Genomic DNA, 16,840 nt, shown 5'->3' with positions numbered 1-16,840 from the left:
AACGAAGACCCAACGCAGCCAAAAATAAATTAATAAAATAAATTTTAAAAATAAATTGATATAATATAATTAAAGAAAAAAGAGACATGTATGTAGTGCTTGACCCAGGGGGGTCATTGCAGGGGCTCCATAAATACTTGCTGAATGAATTGGAGCTGGGCGTGGGGAGGGGAATGGAGTTCAGGGTTGAGCCAAAAAAACATAAAAACAAAAAAACATAAAAAATAAAAAATAGCATAAAAACACTTTGAATTCTTAGCTCCCTGAGGACAGGAGCCATGTCTCTAATCATTGTTTTCATCCTGATCTCATAGCATGTACTGCGAACCCCACATGTATTAGTAATAAAGAACAGGGGGCTCAACAAGCAATTGGCATTCTGCTCCAGGACTGGCTGGCTTCACTTGGTTTTGTAGAAAACTTTGTTATTTCTGCTTAGTTCAATGAAGGAAGAGTTCTATTAGCATTTTCTCTCAGTTTATTCCCCTATTTAGATGCCAAGTAGTTCTTATGTCTCCAGATTTCTATTTTCAGTTTGCCTATATTTGGAAAGAATCTATGCTTGTGCAGTTGGCAGTAGCAAAGTAATCTGGCAGCCAGAGGTTTCAACAGAGCCTACGCCACAACTTTCAAAAACTGTGCTCGCTTCAGCAGGCTGAATAACAACTTTAGAGAGGTTGATATCCAGCTATTAATTTCTGTCTGTTTGTACACTGGTTATATCTGCTAGGTAACTAAAGAGGTGAAACCTATTTTCTAAAATCTAGAACATCAGCGGTAGAGACAGCCTTCCTAAGAGAGGCAGAAAAGATGAACTTCTTTTCCCATGATGCTGTAACTCATCTGAGTCAAAACTGGCAGATTTTCGGACCACTTTGCAATCAAATTCATGCTGGGGTTCCAGGTTTTTGACCTGGTTTCCTTGATTAGGACTGCCCTCCTTCACATGCCCTGATCACTCCAGACCCATCTTGTCTGGGCTGCTTAAGAGCTAAGGCTCTGGAGCCAGGCTGCCTGGGTTCAAACCCAGGCAGTGAATTCTTGGTCAAACTGCTTAACCTCTGAATGCCTCAATTTCCTGAACTGTCAAATAATGCTAATACTACTACTTGTTGTGGGGCTTTAGATGAGATAGTCTACTCAGAGTGCCTGGCAAAGAATAAGTACTTGTTCAGTGTTAGTGATTATGATCTGATAAATTAATGAGCTGATAACCAGTTAATGTATGTATACTTTCCAGGTATAATATTTGCCTGTAGACTGGAGATTTTGTTTTTAATTTTTTATTTGAAAATAATTTCACATTTATAGAGAAGCTGTAAGAATAAGAATGGAATATAGAATACTCATGTATCATTACCTAGATTCACTTATTGTTAGCGTATTACCCCCTTTGCTTTCTCATTCTGTCTCTGGGTGCGTATGTGTGTTTTCATATACATGTATACATAAAAATTTTTTTCTGAACCACTTGAAAGTAAGTTGCATATGTCATGAACTTTTGTGCCTAAATATTTCCAAAGAATAAAGATACTCTCTTCCATAACCACAGTGTAGTTGTCAACTTCAGCACATTTAACATCGATATGATAATCTTATCTAATCTGCTGTCTGTTTTACAGTTTTGTCAATTGACCCAATAATGTCCTTTATAGCATATTTTTCTTCTAGTAAAAGAACCAGCCTGAGATCAAATATTGTCCTTAGTGGTCACATATATTTAGTCTCCCTCAATCTGGAACATTTCCATAGCTATTTTTTGTCTTTCATGATACATTTTAATAGAATGTTCATCATTTTGAGTTTGTCTAATTTTTTCCCCAGGATTATATTAAAAATGTGCATTTCTGGCTGGAATACTGCATAAGTGATGCTATTTCCTTCTCAGGGCATCACATCTGGAGACACAGAGTGTCCAACTTTCCCTTGGTCATATTAATTTTTATCACCCTGTCAATAGTCTAATTTCTCCACTGTATAGTTACTACTTTTTCCCTTACAACTACTAAGCGATTTGTGGGGATATACTTAAGGCCATGCAAATATGTTGATCCTCATCAGATTTTCCTGCTAGTTTTAGTATTCATTGATGATTCTTAACCTGATCTATGCAAAATGATGATTTTCCAATTCCAGCACCCTCTTCTTATTTACCAGTCAGTGTTTGGTGTTCTGCTGTAGGCAAGAGTCCTCCCTTCTACGTCAGTATTTGCTAATGGGTCCTGTCCCTAATGTGTATCTATTTTAGTAATTTTGTTGAGTTTATTAAATGTATATCTGTAAGAATTTTGGTCTTTCTTTCCTTCCTTCCTTCCTCCCTCCTTTTCTCCCTTCCTTTCTTCCCTTACTGATATGGATTTATGAATTTCTATTTTTCTCAATGGTTTATAATTCACTATTCTCCTTAATTGTTTTGGTTCTCAAATTGTCCCAGATATGGTCAGTTGGTTTTTGAAGTCAGTTTCTCAATTGCAAAACTTCATAAAAGTCACAGAAAGGAGTTATGTTTTGAGTCAGAGGTAGGCCTGTATCACTGAGATAGTTGTATCACTGTGGTAGCCTTGAGGTTTTTCTCCAGATGAGACTAATCTTGCCCATTAATCTGAAAACTCTATACTGGCTTTGTTTTCTTTACATTCTCAAGAGGAGAGAGAACATTTGTTTGTTATACCTCCTGCCATTCCTTTGTAGTTGTTTTACAGAGACCACGACAAGCTATGGAATTCTCAAGGTTCAGGCCTGCTCTGAGATACAAGGAAATACTGGTGCTCTTTTCACTGGGGGCTCCAAACTCTTGGGAAGGGAAATTTCCAAATTACAGCATGATTATCTCCTTTTTTTCTCTCGAGGAACATTTTACTGTAAAATTGATGCTACAACAGTAAGAAAGCACCTGGTAATGTAGTGTCAAAGCATATTTATTACTCCTGCTACTTATTATACCTCAATATTTATTTTAGGCATTAATTGTACTTTTTGATGGAATGTTTAAAGCTGTTTCTAAATCTCCATGTTAGGTAGAACTCATTTCTTACATTCCATAGGATCTACATTAAGTATTTTCTGGTCTAAAAATTACCGAAGCTATCTTTCTGTTGAAGTTTCATTAACTATGAAAATAGCTAACACTATCAGCACTTACTCTGTGCAGGACATTGATGTAAACACTGCAGTTATACTGGTCTATGAGGTAAATTATTATCTCATTTTACAGATGAAGAAACTTAAGCACAGAAAGTTTAAGTAACTTGCCCAAGATCACACAGTTTGTGGCTAAGGTAGATTCGAATCCAGTTAATATGGCTCTAAAATCTAATGTGCTAATCACTAAGCAGAGACAGGTGAAGGGGGTTGACATTTCTTGAAACTCTTGACATACCTGATATAATGAACAAATGCAACAAACAGGCATCCCAAGTAGAAGGAGAAGAAGATGAGGAAACTGAGAAGAATGGATTTCACATAAACAGATCCTGAGGGAAGAGAAACAGCTTTGGTCAGGATGTCCTCAAGAGAAGAGAGGACCATGTTTGGGACAGGACAGCTTCATGGGCCCATCTGCATCACACTCATTCTTAAATCCTAAGATAATTCCACTCAAAGCAGCAAAGCTATTGGAGGTCACCCAGACATCGTCCATAAATGGCTGCCTTTCACAGTGATGACTTCATCAGGGAAGCTGGGAAGGGACTTCCTGTATACAACTTCATAATTGACTTCCCTTTCTTTCTGCAAAGGATTTAGCAAAATGCTTTGATTCTCTCTTCTATCTCTAAGGTAAACATTAGTTTTCTTATGATGTTTCTCATTGAATGACATGACTGCCTTCCTGACATAGGAATCTCTCCACTGAATCTCAGTAACAAGACTGACCTTTAATGGAAGGAACAATGGTCACTTTAAGGTTCTTTGCACGTTGTAGATTCCAGGTCTGGTTCTCCTTTTCTGGTAAAAAAAGAACAAAGCCCAATGGATCAGATACTAGGTTCCAGGTCTCTGATCTGAACAGTTGTTTAAAAACTGTCCAGAATTAACTCTGGTTGCTGAATTTTCTTTTAGCAAGAACTACGTGAAAACCTTCAAACTGTCTAATACTCTTTTCGGTTAAAACTTTCAACTTGACCTTTGTTTGGGTGCATTTTGGTAGCACTAAGTGAGTCAAATGAGAATGCAGCCTCCTTTCTTGAATGAAGAAGGCTTGACCCTTCTTCTGATATCATATGGCTCAATATGCCACAGAAGAAAACAGCTGCAAAAATAGAGAGCTACTACATTTTTGGTTTGCATTTTTCTTTTTCTTTTTTTTTAAAACATCTTTATTGGAGTATAATTGCTTTACAATGTTGTGTTAGTTTCTGCTTTATAACAAAGTGAATCAGCTATACATATACATATATCCCCATATCTCTTCCCTCTTGCGTCTCCCTCCCCCCCACCCTCCCTATCCCACCCCTCTAGGTGGTCACAAAGCACCGAGCTGATCTCCCTGTGCTATGGAGCTGCTTCCGACTAGCTATCTATTTTACATTTGGTAGTATATATATGTCAATGCTACTCTCTCACTTCGTCCCAGCTTACCCTTCCCCCTCCCCATGTCCTCAAGTCCATTCTCTATGTCTGTGTCTTTATTCCTGTCCTGCCCCTAGGTTCATCAGAACCATTGTTTTGGTTTTTTTTAGATTCCACGTATATGTGTTAGCATACGGTATTTGTTTTTCTCTTTCTGACTTACTTTGTATGGCAGACTCTACATCCATCCACCTCACTACAAATAGCTCAATTTTGTTCCTTTTTATGGCTGAGTAATATTCCACTGTATGTGTATGCTGCATCTTCTTTATCCATTCATCTTTTGAGGGACACTTAGGTTGCTTCCATGTCCTGGCTATTGTAAATAGTGCTGCAGTGAACATTTTGGTACATGACTCTTTGAATTATGGTTTTCTCAGGGTATATGCCCAGTAGTGGGATTGCTGGGTTGTATGGTAGTTCTATTTTTAGTTTTTTAAGGAACCTCCATACTGTTCTGCATAGTGGCTGTATCAATTTACATTCCCACCTAATGAAACTTAAAAGTTTTTGCACAGCAAAGGAAACCATAAACAAGACAAAAAGACAACACTCAGAATGGGAGAAAATATTTGCAAATGAAGCAACTGACAAAGGATTAATCTCCAAAATTTACAAGCAGCTCATGCAGCTCAATATCAAAAAAACAAACAACCCAATCCAAAATTGGGCAGAAGACCTAAAAAGACATTTCCCCAAAGAAGATATACAGATTGCCAACAAACACATGAAAGAATGCTCAACATCATTAATCATTAGAGAAATGCAAATCAAAACTACAGTGAGCTATCACCTCACATTGGTCAGAATGGCCATCATCAAAAAATCTACAAGCAGGGCTTCCCTGGTGGCACAGTGGTTGAGAGTCTGCCTGCCAGTGCAGGGGACATGGGTTCGTGCCCCGGTCCGGGAAGATCCCACATGCTGCGGAGCAGCTGGGCCCGTGAGCCATGGCCTCGGAGCCTGCGTGTCCGGAGCCTGTGCTCCGCAACGGGAGAGGCCACGACAGTGAGAGGCCCGCGTACCGCAAAAAAAAAAAAAAAAAAAAATCTACAAGCAACAAATGCTGGAGAGGGTATGGAGAAAGGGGAACACTCTTGCACTGTTGGTTTGCATTTTTCTAGGCAGTGAGAATTTGTTTTTTTCTTATATGGCCATCAAAGGACTTATAGTTTACCGAGAACATTGGATGTTGGCAAAACTCTAGAGCTATGTAATTAAGAGATTAAAGAATATATTAGAAGAAAATTCACCTAAATACTGAGGGATCGATGTTACACTCAACAGTAAGCACTTTTCGTGTTGATCACATATGGCCTATCAGCTGCTGGGGGGTCTGTGTTTTCAATCAACAGCCTATTCCATTCTCGTAGGTAGTGGGTAGTGGGTAGTTGCCCATAACCACTTGTACTATGCCTAAGAGCTGACATAACCCCTGCCATTGGGATAAGTTGCCCTACTTTGCTCACTTACTGTCTTGAAAGGTACAATTTTGGCAATGGGAATTGAGAACTCTGAATTTTCCTTGGGGAAATGATGACTACCGATAAATATAAGTGGATCCATTACTGCTCGCTACAAAAATGATCTTTGAAAATGGACCTCGATCTGCTGTATAAGATCATTACTTCACAGTAGTAAATATTTGTTGAGTAAAGGGCCAACTGAGTGAACTGGGCCAACTGGGCCAACTGAGGGAGTACAAGACTTTGAAAAGATTCAGGCACTAAATGGCATTTTGTAGTATCAATAATATATTGAGATTTATTATTTTCTTCCCTTTATTTTTTTCTCATGTATGTCTCAGACTGCCTTGCCAAGCCACCGCTGATGACCCTCACTTAGTGGGAACTAGCGATGGTTGGAAGGGGCCAGACGGGGCCAAAATGAGCTTTTGGCTTCCTTTCCATTCCATTCTGTTAGGTTTTTCTAAGTAGACAAATACTCTTCACTGTTCCTTACCCTGGATGAAGAAAGATCCTCCACAGGCATAATCTTCAGGCTTTATCACAAACACCACATAGAACTGCTCACCTGGAAAATCCTTCTTCTGCACAAGACATAAAGATAGGGAGAAGAAGGGAGAAAGTCCATATAATGGTGGGGGCAAAAAGAAAGAGGAAAGAGAAGAAAAGTAAAGTTCACCTCTGCTCCCTAACTCCTTAGAACGGACTCTCACATTCCCATGATCTACTCCAGGTTATCCATAATAAAATAATTGTTATATCCAAGAAATTATGTAAATAGAGTGTTCTGATTTCACTCTGTCCGGTGCCCACTTGAGTGCTTAGAATTGTAGTAGACCCTGTATAAAATATGTCAACAGTCTATGTTTAATAATTCATACTTGTATATTAAATTCTTGAATAAACTTTATTTTTTAGGGCAGTTTTAGCTTCACTATATTAAGTTTTTATTATTTTAAAATTTAATGATAAATGACTTTCCTAAAAGTCACACAGTCAGCAGTTAAATAAACAATTTAGGTTAGGGAAGCAAAGACTCAAGTCAGGAGACCTGAGTTACAGTCCTGGCTTTGACTTTCTCTAAGTGGGCTTCTCTGTGTCCCAGTTTCTTATCCATGAATGAAGCATGGTTGACAAGATAATCTTTAAGGTCCAGTATATTTATACAACTCTGGTTTTTTTTATTATCCCCAAATTTCTGATATTATGTTTAACCCACTGAGAAAATGGCCCAGTACTGAATCATGGGTCCAAAAGAGAAGTAATAACTTATTGCCAAACATATTGAAAGTAGGAATATACTGATATGATTTGCACTTCATTAATTTAGTGTCCAGATGATGTAAAATCTGAGTTTCCTACTATGGTTATTTTTTTGTCTTTTTAAATTTGGGACCACATAATGCTGATGTGCTAAGGAAAAAAAATACTAAAAATAAGAGCAGATATTTGAGATATCGAATCTGAGACATTAAAAATAAAAGCCTGACTAATAGAAGTTTTTTGGTCTGATAGCTAAATTATAATTAACCTCTCCTCATTCATGGCCTGCTATTCAATAAACAGTATCTCCTTACCTAGAGAACAGATCAAATTACAGGTACTCCAAGTAAGTACCACTCTAAAGCTAGGGACAGAATCTCTTTGAAAATATGCTGACATGATGTCTGTACATTTTTGCTATAAAATTACCATTGAAATAATAATTTAATTATCATACCAAAAGGGCAAACTTCTGCACAAATGTGGTTCATATTCCTTTGAACCTGTCCATTCTGTCCAGAGTTGAAGTTATGTTTTGGTTACAATATGTTTTTTTTCAATCGAAGGGTAGTTGATTTAAAATATTGTTTTAGTAGAATATGTTTAGTTGTTTTAAATGGATCAGATAAACTTTACCCTAAACCAGCATCCCCCATTGGGTAGATTGGAATCTTTTGCCCTTACTTCTCTAAGCAATCTGTCAGACATGTCCCACTGCATCACAGGTTCCCAAGATTCCCCAAGGGGAACAGAGCACCCGGTAGAGTAGCACTGTCTACTATCACCAAGGCTTTGATTTCAGGTGTAGCAATCTTTGTTTTAAAATCAATCAGAAAGGAAAGAGATTCAAGGCACACAGTGAGCGGTAATCCCTTAGGTTTTTCTAAGTCTGGCAGGTAACCTGACTGGTCCAGTAGGTAATCTGATTATAAATTGTGCACTGTCATTGACAATAACAACCACAGAAGCGATGTCTCACCTGTAGTGTGATGGCAGCTTTCTTGGTCATGGACTGATAGACACCATTAAATTCTACATTGTGGTCGAGATCATACACTGGGCACTGTAACGTGCATGAGGGATAAAAAAGGAAAGCATCACTAATGTCATAGTATACATACCACACATGCCACCTGGATCACAGGGGAGGGGGTCCCTACTGAGCCAGAAACCATGAAGAGTTTTCCCCCAGAACAGTCATGAAATAGTCCTCCTAAAACCTGGTGCCTTGTCCTCTGAGGTCAAGGTCACTTTATGTCAAAGAGAACTGAAAAGATCATCTTAAAGTGTATCACACCTTTCCCATTTTTTATTTAACACCTTATGAAACAGAAAGGGCCTAATGACACAATAAAAATTTTTAAAAATAGAGCAAACAGGTTTCTGTTTTTCTTGTGCAGCCCACAAGTTGGTCTTCCTTGTTCTCTGTCATAATCCTCCCTCCCTCCCTTCCTTCCTTTGTTTATTTTGGTGAGGAGTCAACTGCTCTCTATCTCCCCAGATCAATGTCTACAAACACAGACTGCCCACTTGTGTGCACACGATACTGTCTTTATTATTTAGCAGTTTTGTCAGGAATATGTAGTATGAGGATGACATGGTGGTCACCCTTCTCTCTCATTTATCCTGGGACAATATAATACTCCATATTGGAAGGTTGACAGGTTATGAAGACTCACCATGATATTCTGGACTGAGACAACAGAGCATGGATAAGCCATTTCAGACACAACTTTAATGATAACTGAGTCCACATCTTCAGGAAATTTGTATAGAAAATACTAAGAATAAAAAAAAGAAAGACAGGATTTGTTAATGTTAAGAAATGTTTACGGTCAAAAACTCAAGCTATTTTCCCATGAATAAGGTGGTTTCCTCAAATATTAAGCACAAAGTTCAGATGTAAATCTCAGTAAGCCTCCAGTAATTCAGTCAGCCATTCATCTCTTGCATATTGAGCAAATGCTCTGTGCGGGGCTCAGGCACTAGGAACACAGCAGTGAACAAGAGAAAGGATCCATTTCATACAATATTGCCATATCATTTTTTATGGTTTTTCCTTCTCAACTAAACTTTGCTACACTTCACTCTAATTTTGACTTAAGAAGATGCCCCCAACCCTTTGAATTAGAGATATGTGAAATGTGACAGGAGACAAGGTTTGCCTCTGTGGGGTCATTTTGAAATATGAAGCTCCTCCTTGAAAAGCAGATAAGCCTGTTCTTCAAGAATCTTAACCACATTCCCACAGGCAAGAATTAGCACTAGACCCACCCTTCCCCTAGACTTTCTTGCCAAAGAATCTATTTCCTGGCTGGAACACAGTGAGATGACATTTAGATTCAAAGACCAAGCCCTACATCTAGCCTCCTGAAATATGTTCACAATTTTGGGCAGAAGTATTTCTCCAATATCATCAGAATAAGGAAACATTTATAATAGACAAAAGTTACACTATTTACCTACTTACATTATCAATCCACTGGAAAAATTTATTAACTCTAAGCCTTAAACATGTTGCTAATAATGAAGAAAGAGGACTTCTGCCCAGTAGTTATAAATATAGAAACTGGTTGAGAAGCTTGACATGAAATATACGATTAAAATTTTGAGGAAAACAAACAAAGCAAACTCCTATCCTAGGGCTTTAGTAAATCTATCCCTTGAAAGGAGAAGCAAAACCCATTAAAACTTCATTTTGCATTCCCACATCCTCTTTATTAACCTTATTCTGAGAACCAGAGCAATAAAAATAGAACTTTTTCAACAATCCAAAGCCTTCTGATGGGGAAAAAAATCATCTCAAGATTAAAGAGTGTCATTAATGCTGCTTTTTGGAAGTCTGTTCATGCCTTGTAACAGATGGCAACACTCTCAAGAAGCCACTCCGTTTTTGTGCTTTTATTTTGGAGCTTGATTCAAATACATATAATACAGGGCTCTTCCAAAGGTGAATACTCTGGAATTCCCAAGAGGTGTTCATGGTTCCTAGGGGAACCATACTTTGTAACTCAAAAGCATTATTATGGTTACTGTTAGCAGTAATGAGCATCACATATATGCCTGTATATTCTAGGAGTTGGTTTTCTGCAAGCTGTAGACATCTACCGAAGCCTTCTCTGTATACCAAGGTATCACTAATCGTTTTTTACCTTTAAATTACCATAAACCCCCAATAAATAAACCCCTTGCCTTGAGAATCTACTTTTACCAGAAGGAAGCAAGTGACAAGGATCCAAAGCAATGCCTGGAATTTAGGCTAAAAATCACCATCTTGTGTCCTGATTATCTATCCAGTTTCTGTAACCTGCTTCTATCTACAGGAATAGAGGCAGACAGTGGTGATTCAGGTTGTCCGAGTATGTGCAATAGTTTGGGTGGACTTACAGGAACAGAAAATTTTTCCTACAGTTGAAGAGGATATAAAATATAGCCCAAAATGGGAACAGTTACGAGTAAAGTAAGACCTTCAGAGATGTCAAAGAATTTCTGTTTTGTTTCATGAGTTTGTTTTAAGTACATTTTACTCTAGTTTGTGATTTATATACAAATTATTTGGGCTTTAGTGTTTAATACTTTTTTAAAATAGAAAGAAGCTATAATATATAATCATCACTGAGTTTCAGTCTACAAAGTACATCACGACATTCACACATTTTTATTATATTTATTTATAAATAAATATAATGATATTATATTTATAAATAAATTTATTTATAAATAAATAAATGATATTTATAAATAAATAAATATGATATTTCTATCATATTTATTATAGCTTTCGACAGGACTATTAGACTGTACTCTTTCTGCAGTTGGGGTACAAGTTTTCCCCTCCCTTTCTATATAGATATCTCCCATTGCCCCTAGTAACTAGTGCTTTCAAATATTTCATGAATTAAGTGGCTAATACTCTGAGGGCAATGGATAGTGGGACTTGGTCCTCTTCTGTCACTGGGTGGCAGCATATATGCACTGTGGAGGCTTTCACTGATGGGAAATTTAACTCTTCAAGGTGTGCTGGAGTTGGCTCTTGTAGGTCTGGGGAGCTGATTGTGCACATCGATGCCAAACTCTGTGTTCAATGACGTCACGCTGGCAGCTTGAAATCCGCCAGAGTGGAGGTATTTATACTGCAGAAATGGGCAAATGCTACAAAACAGGGCTTTCACTCTAAGAACCAGTTGTTAAATATTCACCAGCTCACAAGTGGTTGTAACAGATTTACAACATTATCCATATAATATGTTAATCCCAGTTTTAGTACAGTATATCCAAGGCCATTTTTGACAAAGTTGCATTACAGCCTACAGAAGACTTATAATAAATATCAGGACATTAAATAAATCTGTTTTAAACTTGCTATTGCATAAACTTCACTCTTTCAGAAGCTATGAGAGGAGAAAGGAAGGTAGCTAGAAGTGTCACCAGAAAAGCAGCCTAAGTCAATCAAAGTTTTCATCTATTTAGTCTGTTTATGACTATGGCCTAATGGAGAGCACAGCACAAATATCTAATTCTTCTAATAATTTTTGTCAGCATTCCTGTTCTTTCTTAATGACAGGAGAAACTAATTAATTTTACCCATAACACTGTAGAAATTAAAATCTGTCTCATTTTTATTGTACTTTCAGATCAATTGATTATTTTTGTATTTGTTTAGTGGTGGTCTTCCATTCTCTGTCTCCCCACCCCCATCCTGATTATAAGGTCCGTGAAGGCAGACGTTGCACCTGTCTCTTCTTCATCCTTCTATCCCTGGCACCTAGTATAATCTATCACTGTACTTGGTACATAGTAGGCCCACAATTTTATGAATGAAGGTTGAGCCAAGGAACATCTGCAAATACTTCATGCCTCCCATTTTACACCAATTCAAGTGATAAGGTTAAAGGTGTGTCTAAAATCCCAGTTACATGAACAACATTCCAAAAGTACAAATATAACTCATGTTGTGAAAGATCGAGGGCAACATCACATGCTAACCCTACCTGTTACCATGGTTTCTTTGGGTAACACCAACAGGAAGAATCATGATAACCTTGAAGCCCTTCACTTACCTGGGGTTGAGAGGGACTGGCAGTAAAGTGAAAGGCAACATTTGTCCTGAGAAATATAAGGGGGAGAGGGGAAAGTGGGAAAAGTGAAAGAAAAGCATAAGTTAGCAAACAAAAATTGTTTATTAAAAAAAAATCTTAAACTAGATGCAAGGAAAGCCCTACCCTTTGAGAAAGGAGTTCTGGGCCCATAAAAGTGACAAAGCGTGCTGCATGGGAACTTGGTGTTTTCAACTCTCAAGAATGATCACATTGGGGAACTGATCAATTTTATGTCTTTGTAAACCCATGAAGTCATACCTATACAAGTGAGTACTTTGTTGACTTTTATAGACACATTTGTCTTTGGATTCTCTTAAGATTTTACAATCAAGTACAGGGTTTAGGTGTCAGAAGTGGTCTGAAAGAGAGAGGAAAAGAAGGTTTGAGGTTCATTTGCATAATTCAGATAGCACTTCAAAATTTTGATGTATCCATGGCAAAAGATCACTTTTTAAAAAATGTGGTGGATAGATAATCACCATGAGAGGGTCTCTAGGGATAGGAGCATACTCTTCCTGCCCCCAAGCACCCCCAGTTGTCTACATTTCCCTCCAAGGTTGTGTCCTCTTTGGGTTAGGCATTGCATTCTAAGACCCTTCTTAAAATGCACATACCACCAAAAGAATATAATGAAGTTATTTTCTCTCCAATTATTAATTTGATGTGAATTATTTTATTAGATATTTTATTAGATATTTCATTCTTCTGTGAAAGACAGAAATGATCCAGCACTGAGGAAAGGACAGTGTGAGGAGCATGTGGGAACCATACATCTGTAGCGTAGAGTGCTGTTGGAAGGAACATACGTGAACAGTTCAAGAGACTGGAAAACAAAGAGAAATTTGCTCTTCTCTGTAGTCATGTAAGGGCTGTTTGGGGCTTTTGTTCTTTCTGGTTCTTGCCTCATTTTTAGTTGTGAAGATTACTCACACATGCCCACTGCACTCTCAATGCCTGCGTCTGGAGAGTGTCATGATCCCAACTGTCCAGTGTGACCTGCACTTCTGGGAACCTGAACCTGAACTTCTTCTGGGGTCCTTCCCCAGCTTTATCCCCCAATGCTAAGGAGTCTTTCTCTCCACTCCTAATTTTCCTTTTATAAAAATTAAATAGTTTAAAATTTTTATTAAAGATTCCTTTAGAAAGGGCATGTCAGGACATTTAAGCATGAAGTTTATAATTGGAGGTGTTGTTTAGAAGTCATAAAATTTGAGCACTATTTCTAAAGGTAATGACAAAGAATTCAGGCTGTAAGCAGACGAGGCTTAGAGTTTAGCATTGGATGCAATTTGTATATATTCACTCTCAATAGAAATCATCATCAGAGTCAAGGATTGGTTCTGCTGACATATGGTTAGTAACTCGTGATCTTAAGTCACCTAAAGAAGCCAAAGTCAGTGTCAAATCCAGTTGTGTGTGTTCTCCTGAGATTCCACAGCCAGAGTCAGGACCCGCAGTGCTGTGTGTGGCTCTCAGCGTGTGGGGAGTGTCATCTGCTATTACCAGGGCAACACGGGGCCCTCAATTCTGTTTGTTGCCAGGTCAGGGGAACAAAGAGGACAGTGATTTTCTTGGCTGGCAACAGACAGTGTAAGATTTCCAGGAGAAAACAGTTTTCTTTGGCCAGCAATTTGTTTTTAAATTCTCCCCTGTCATTTGAATTGCAGTTATAACATTGAATGTGTGGACATTGATAGGAATTTTCTGTTTTTATTTTTTTCTTGTTCTTTATGTTTGCTTTACTAGTACAACACATACAAACTTTGAAGACACTTTATTTTCTTTAAGACTATCACATTTAAGTGTTCTCTTTCTCATGGAGTCAACAGTGTGTGCAAAATAAACATGGTGCCTGTTGCAGATGAAAGGTTCTGTTTCCTTCCCCATGGGCCTCAGTGGAGGTGGGGAAGGTTTATTTTATCAGCTGTCATTAAGCAACAGAACAAATCTAACTGAGACACTTGTACACCTTTAGTTTTAGAGAAGGAAGTACACAATTTTCGACTTATTTGAAAAAATTAAACACAGGAAACAAAAGTTTATTCAATAAATAAGAAAACCCAAAAGCTAATTTTGTTTCCTCATTTTGGCTAGTTTGAGGGAGAGGGAAAGAGAAAAGGAATAGAGGAGTCAAGAGAGATGGGTGTGCAGGGAAGGGAGACAGGAGAAGAGGGAGAAAAGGGCCCATGGGGAAGGGAGAGAGAAGGGGGAGAAGTATCTACAGGAGAGTAATAAAACAGAAGGAAAAGGAAGCGGGGATGGGAAGAAAGGGTAAGTGGAAAGACAGGCAGAGACAAAAACGAAGTCGTTTTTGAGGTGAGTACAGAGAGGACTGTGAGATTCAGGGCATCACATATATCTTCTGACAGCAAGCCCCTAGCACAGAGCACAGTGAGCGTTGAAAACCCTCACTTTGTCGAAGGAAATCACACTGGTTATTCACTTGGACTATGGACTTCAGAGTATCATTTCCTGTTATCTCCTTACTGCCATCTGTCATGAACTGCCTTTGCTTATCCCAAATCTTTCCCCAACCCTCCATCATCTGTAACCCTCCACCTCAAGGCTCTGGCTGAAGTATAAACTCTCCACGCGTGTGCTAAAGCCTGTCTTTTCTTCCCTCCTCTGGGACGTTGCTTCTACAAAAATCCAACTCTCCTATAAATTTTATCCGCCTTTCTACTCCTTAGTTTATAAATATACTCTAGTCTCAACCATTTTCAAAATAAATAACAAACAAAAGCAACCCCCAGAATTGCCCTCTTTTCCCCAAATTTCTCTCCTTTGACGTCATTCTATATCCTTCTTCACAACCAGCCTCTTCAAAGAGTGCTCTGCTCCAATCCCTCATTCATGCTTCCCTCTCCCCACTGCGGTCAGGATTCTTTTTCCACCATCTCCCTGAGGTTGCAGTCACCTCCTTGTAGTTAAATCCAGTGACTTAGTTCTTAATTTTCTTTACCTGTCTGTGACAGTTGACACTGACAGCCACTTCCTCTGTCTTAGAACTTCCTCCCGTGGGCTCTGTGACCCCTGCTTTCCTGGGTTTTCTTCCACACATCTGACTATGCCGAGTCAGCTTCTTCTGAGAGCTCCTATCTCTCAGACGATCCCTTATATGAGAATGTGACCCACAGTCTCGTTCTTGATCTCTTCGTTTTCCTTAGCCACATACATCTTCATTCATATATGTATAATTATATATATTATAATTGCCATAAAATCCATATATATAAATATTCAGTTGCCACAAAAACCACAACAATGGTAGTGAATCACAAGTTTCCATGTCCAGCCCAGGGCTATCTCCTGGGCTCCAGTCACAGAAAAGGGTTTCTCTGCTGGGCTTCTGCACTTCACTGGCCCTCAAGCATCTCAAACTCCATATGATCAAAATGGAATGTACTCCCGTTTCCCTGACCCTGACCTGCCACGTCTGTCGATAAGCCTCACCCGACTTGTGACATCATTGTTGGAGTTGTCTTGGATTCCCTTTTTATCCCTTCCACAGCTGACTGCTCACCAAGTCTTACTGATTCTATTAGTGTAAATGTAACCTGGATGCACCTGCTCCCACCTGAAGCACTGTCTTTGCTCAGTATAGCATCCAATAAGGAAAAAAAAACAAAACTGAAAAACAATGTAAATCACTGTACTCTACCCTAAAATACCAAAGGGCCATTACATAGGATGACATATAGCAAAATGGTCTAAAAGCCTCTTTACTCATCCATTTCCTCAAAAATCTATTACTTTTCACAGCACAGTAGCTGAGCTATCGCACTCAAAACGCTCTCTCAAAACAAAGACTCAAGATCCCTACTTAGAAGGCTAGAGGAGGGTTGAAGCCTTCAAGTACTCATGTAAGACTATATTTTTGATTCTGCCACATGTAGTTTTTGAATTTGTGAATTATCCCCATGTGTATTACTTGACTCTTTTTCTCCCTTACAACTTTGTTGCTACCATGATATGTTCAGGTCCTAATAATTTTTTGATTCTTCTCTGTTCAAACTTTTGATTTGTCTGTGTGCCTCTACCCTCTCCTCTCCAGTTCATCTTCTACACGGCTACTAAAGTCATCTCAAAAATCAGACCTGTTGATGATACTCTGTTGCTTAAAATCCTTTAGTGGCTCCCATAACCTTAAAGATGAAGTCTAAACTGCCTGGTGCAGCAAAAATATCTCAAAGATCAAGGATTGGGTACTGCCTGTTTCTCCCCTTACCTCCTGTAACTCCACCTCAGGCACCATAGGGACCAGCCTTCCTGAAGCTTCTACTCAGTGGCCTCTCTGTTGCTTAGCCCTCTCTCCTGAGCATCGTGCTGTATAAGTTCAACACTCTGCCAGGCACTGCACTTCAAGTTCAACATGTCCCAAAGTGAACTTATCTTTTCCTTGCTTCCTCAAAATTCTCATTTTCTCTTAGGGGCACCACCATC

The 16,840-nt window shown here is 38.6% G+C and overlaps 1 protein-coding gene and 1 long non-coding RNA gene across 6 annotated transcripts in view; one reads left to right on the top strand and one right to left on the bottom strand.

The window, feature by feature from the left end:
• The window catches only part of LOC309962389, a 92,680-nt gene that overhangs the window by 41,220 nt on the left and 34,620 nt on the right, over positions 1 to 16,840 (top strand). The gene's annotated exons all lie outside the window — the stretch shown is intronic.
• Positions 1 to 16,840, bottom strand: part of SIDT1 (SID1 transmembrane family member 1) — a gene marked incomplete at both ends in the record, with an annotated part of 86,135 nt that overhangs the window by 37,457 nt on the left and 31,838 nt on the right. For 3 of the 5 annotated variants that reach the window (XM_082840211.1, XM_082840210.1, XM_082840209.1), the window contains 6 exons: positions 3,380 to 3,473; positions 3,874 to 3,945; positions 6,532 to 6,619; positions 8,278 to 8,361; positions 8,978 to 9,079; positions 12,359 to 12,404. In XM_082840211.1, coding sequence (XP_082696337.1) covers positions 3,380 to 3,473; positions 3,874 to 3,945; positions 6,532 to 6,619; positions 8,278 to 8,361; positions 8,978 to 9,079; positions 12,359 to 12,404 — 486 coding nt within the window. The remainder of the gene's footprint in view (positions 1 to 3,379; positions 3,474 to 3,873; positions 3,946 to 6,531; positions 6,620 to 8,277; positions 8,362 to 8,977; positions 9,080 to 12,358; positions 12,405 to 16,840) is intronic. The other 2 variants (XM_082840212.1, XM_082840213.1) reach the window with 2 other exon arrangements.

Source organism: Leucopleurus acutus (assembly GCF_964270905.1).
Source record: "Leucopleurus acutus genome assembly, chromosome: 5".
Lineage (NCBI taxonomy): Eukaryota > Metazoa > Chordata > Mammalia > Artiodactyla > Delphinidae > Leucopleurus > Leucopleurus acutus.
Note: the sequence above shows the minus strand (reverse complement) of the source record. Positions and strands in the feature narration are given on the sequence as shown.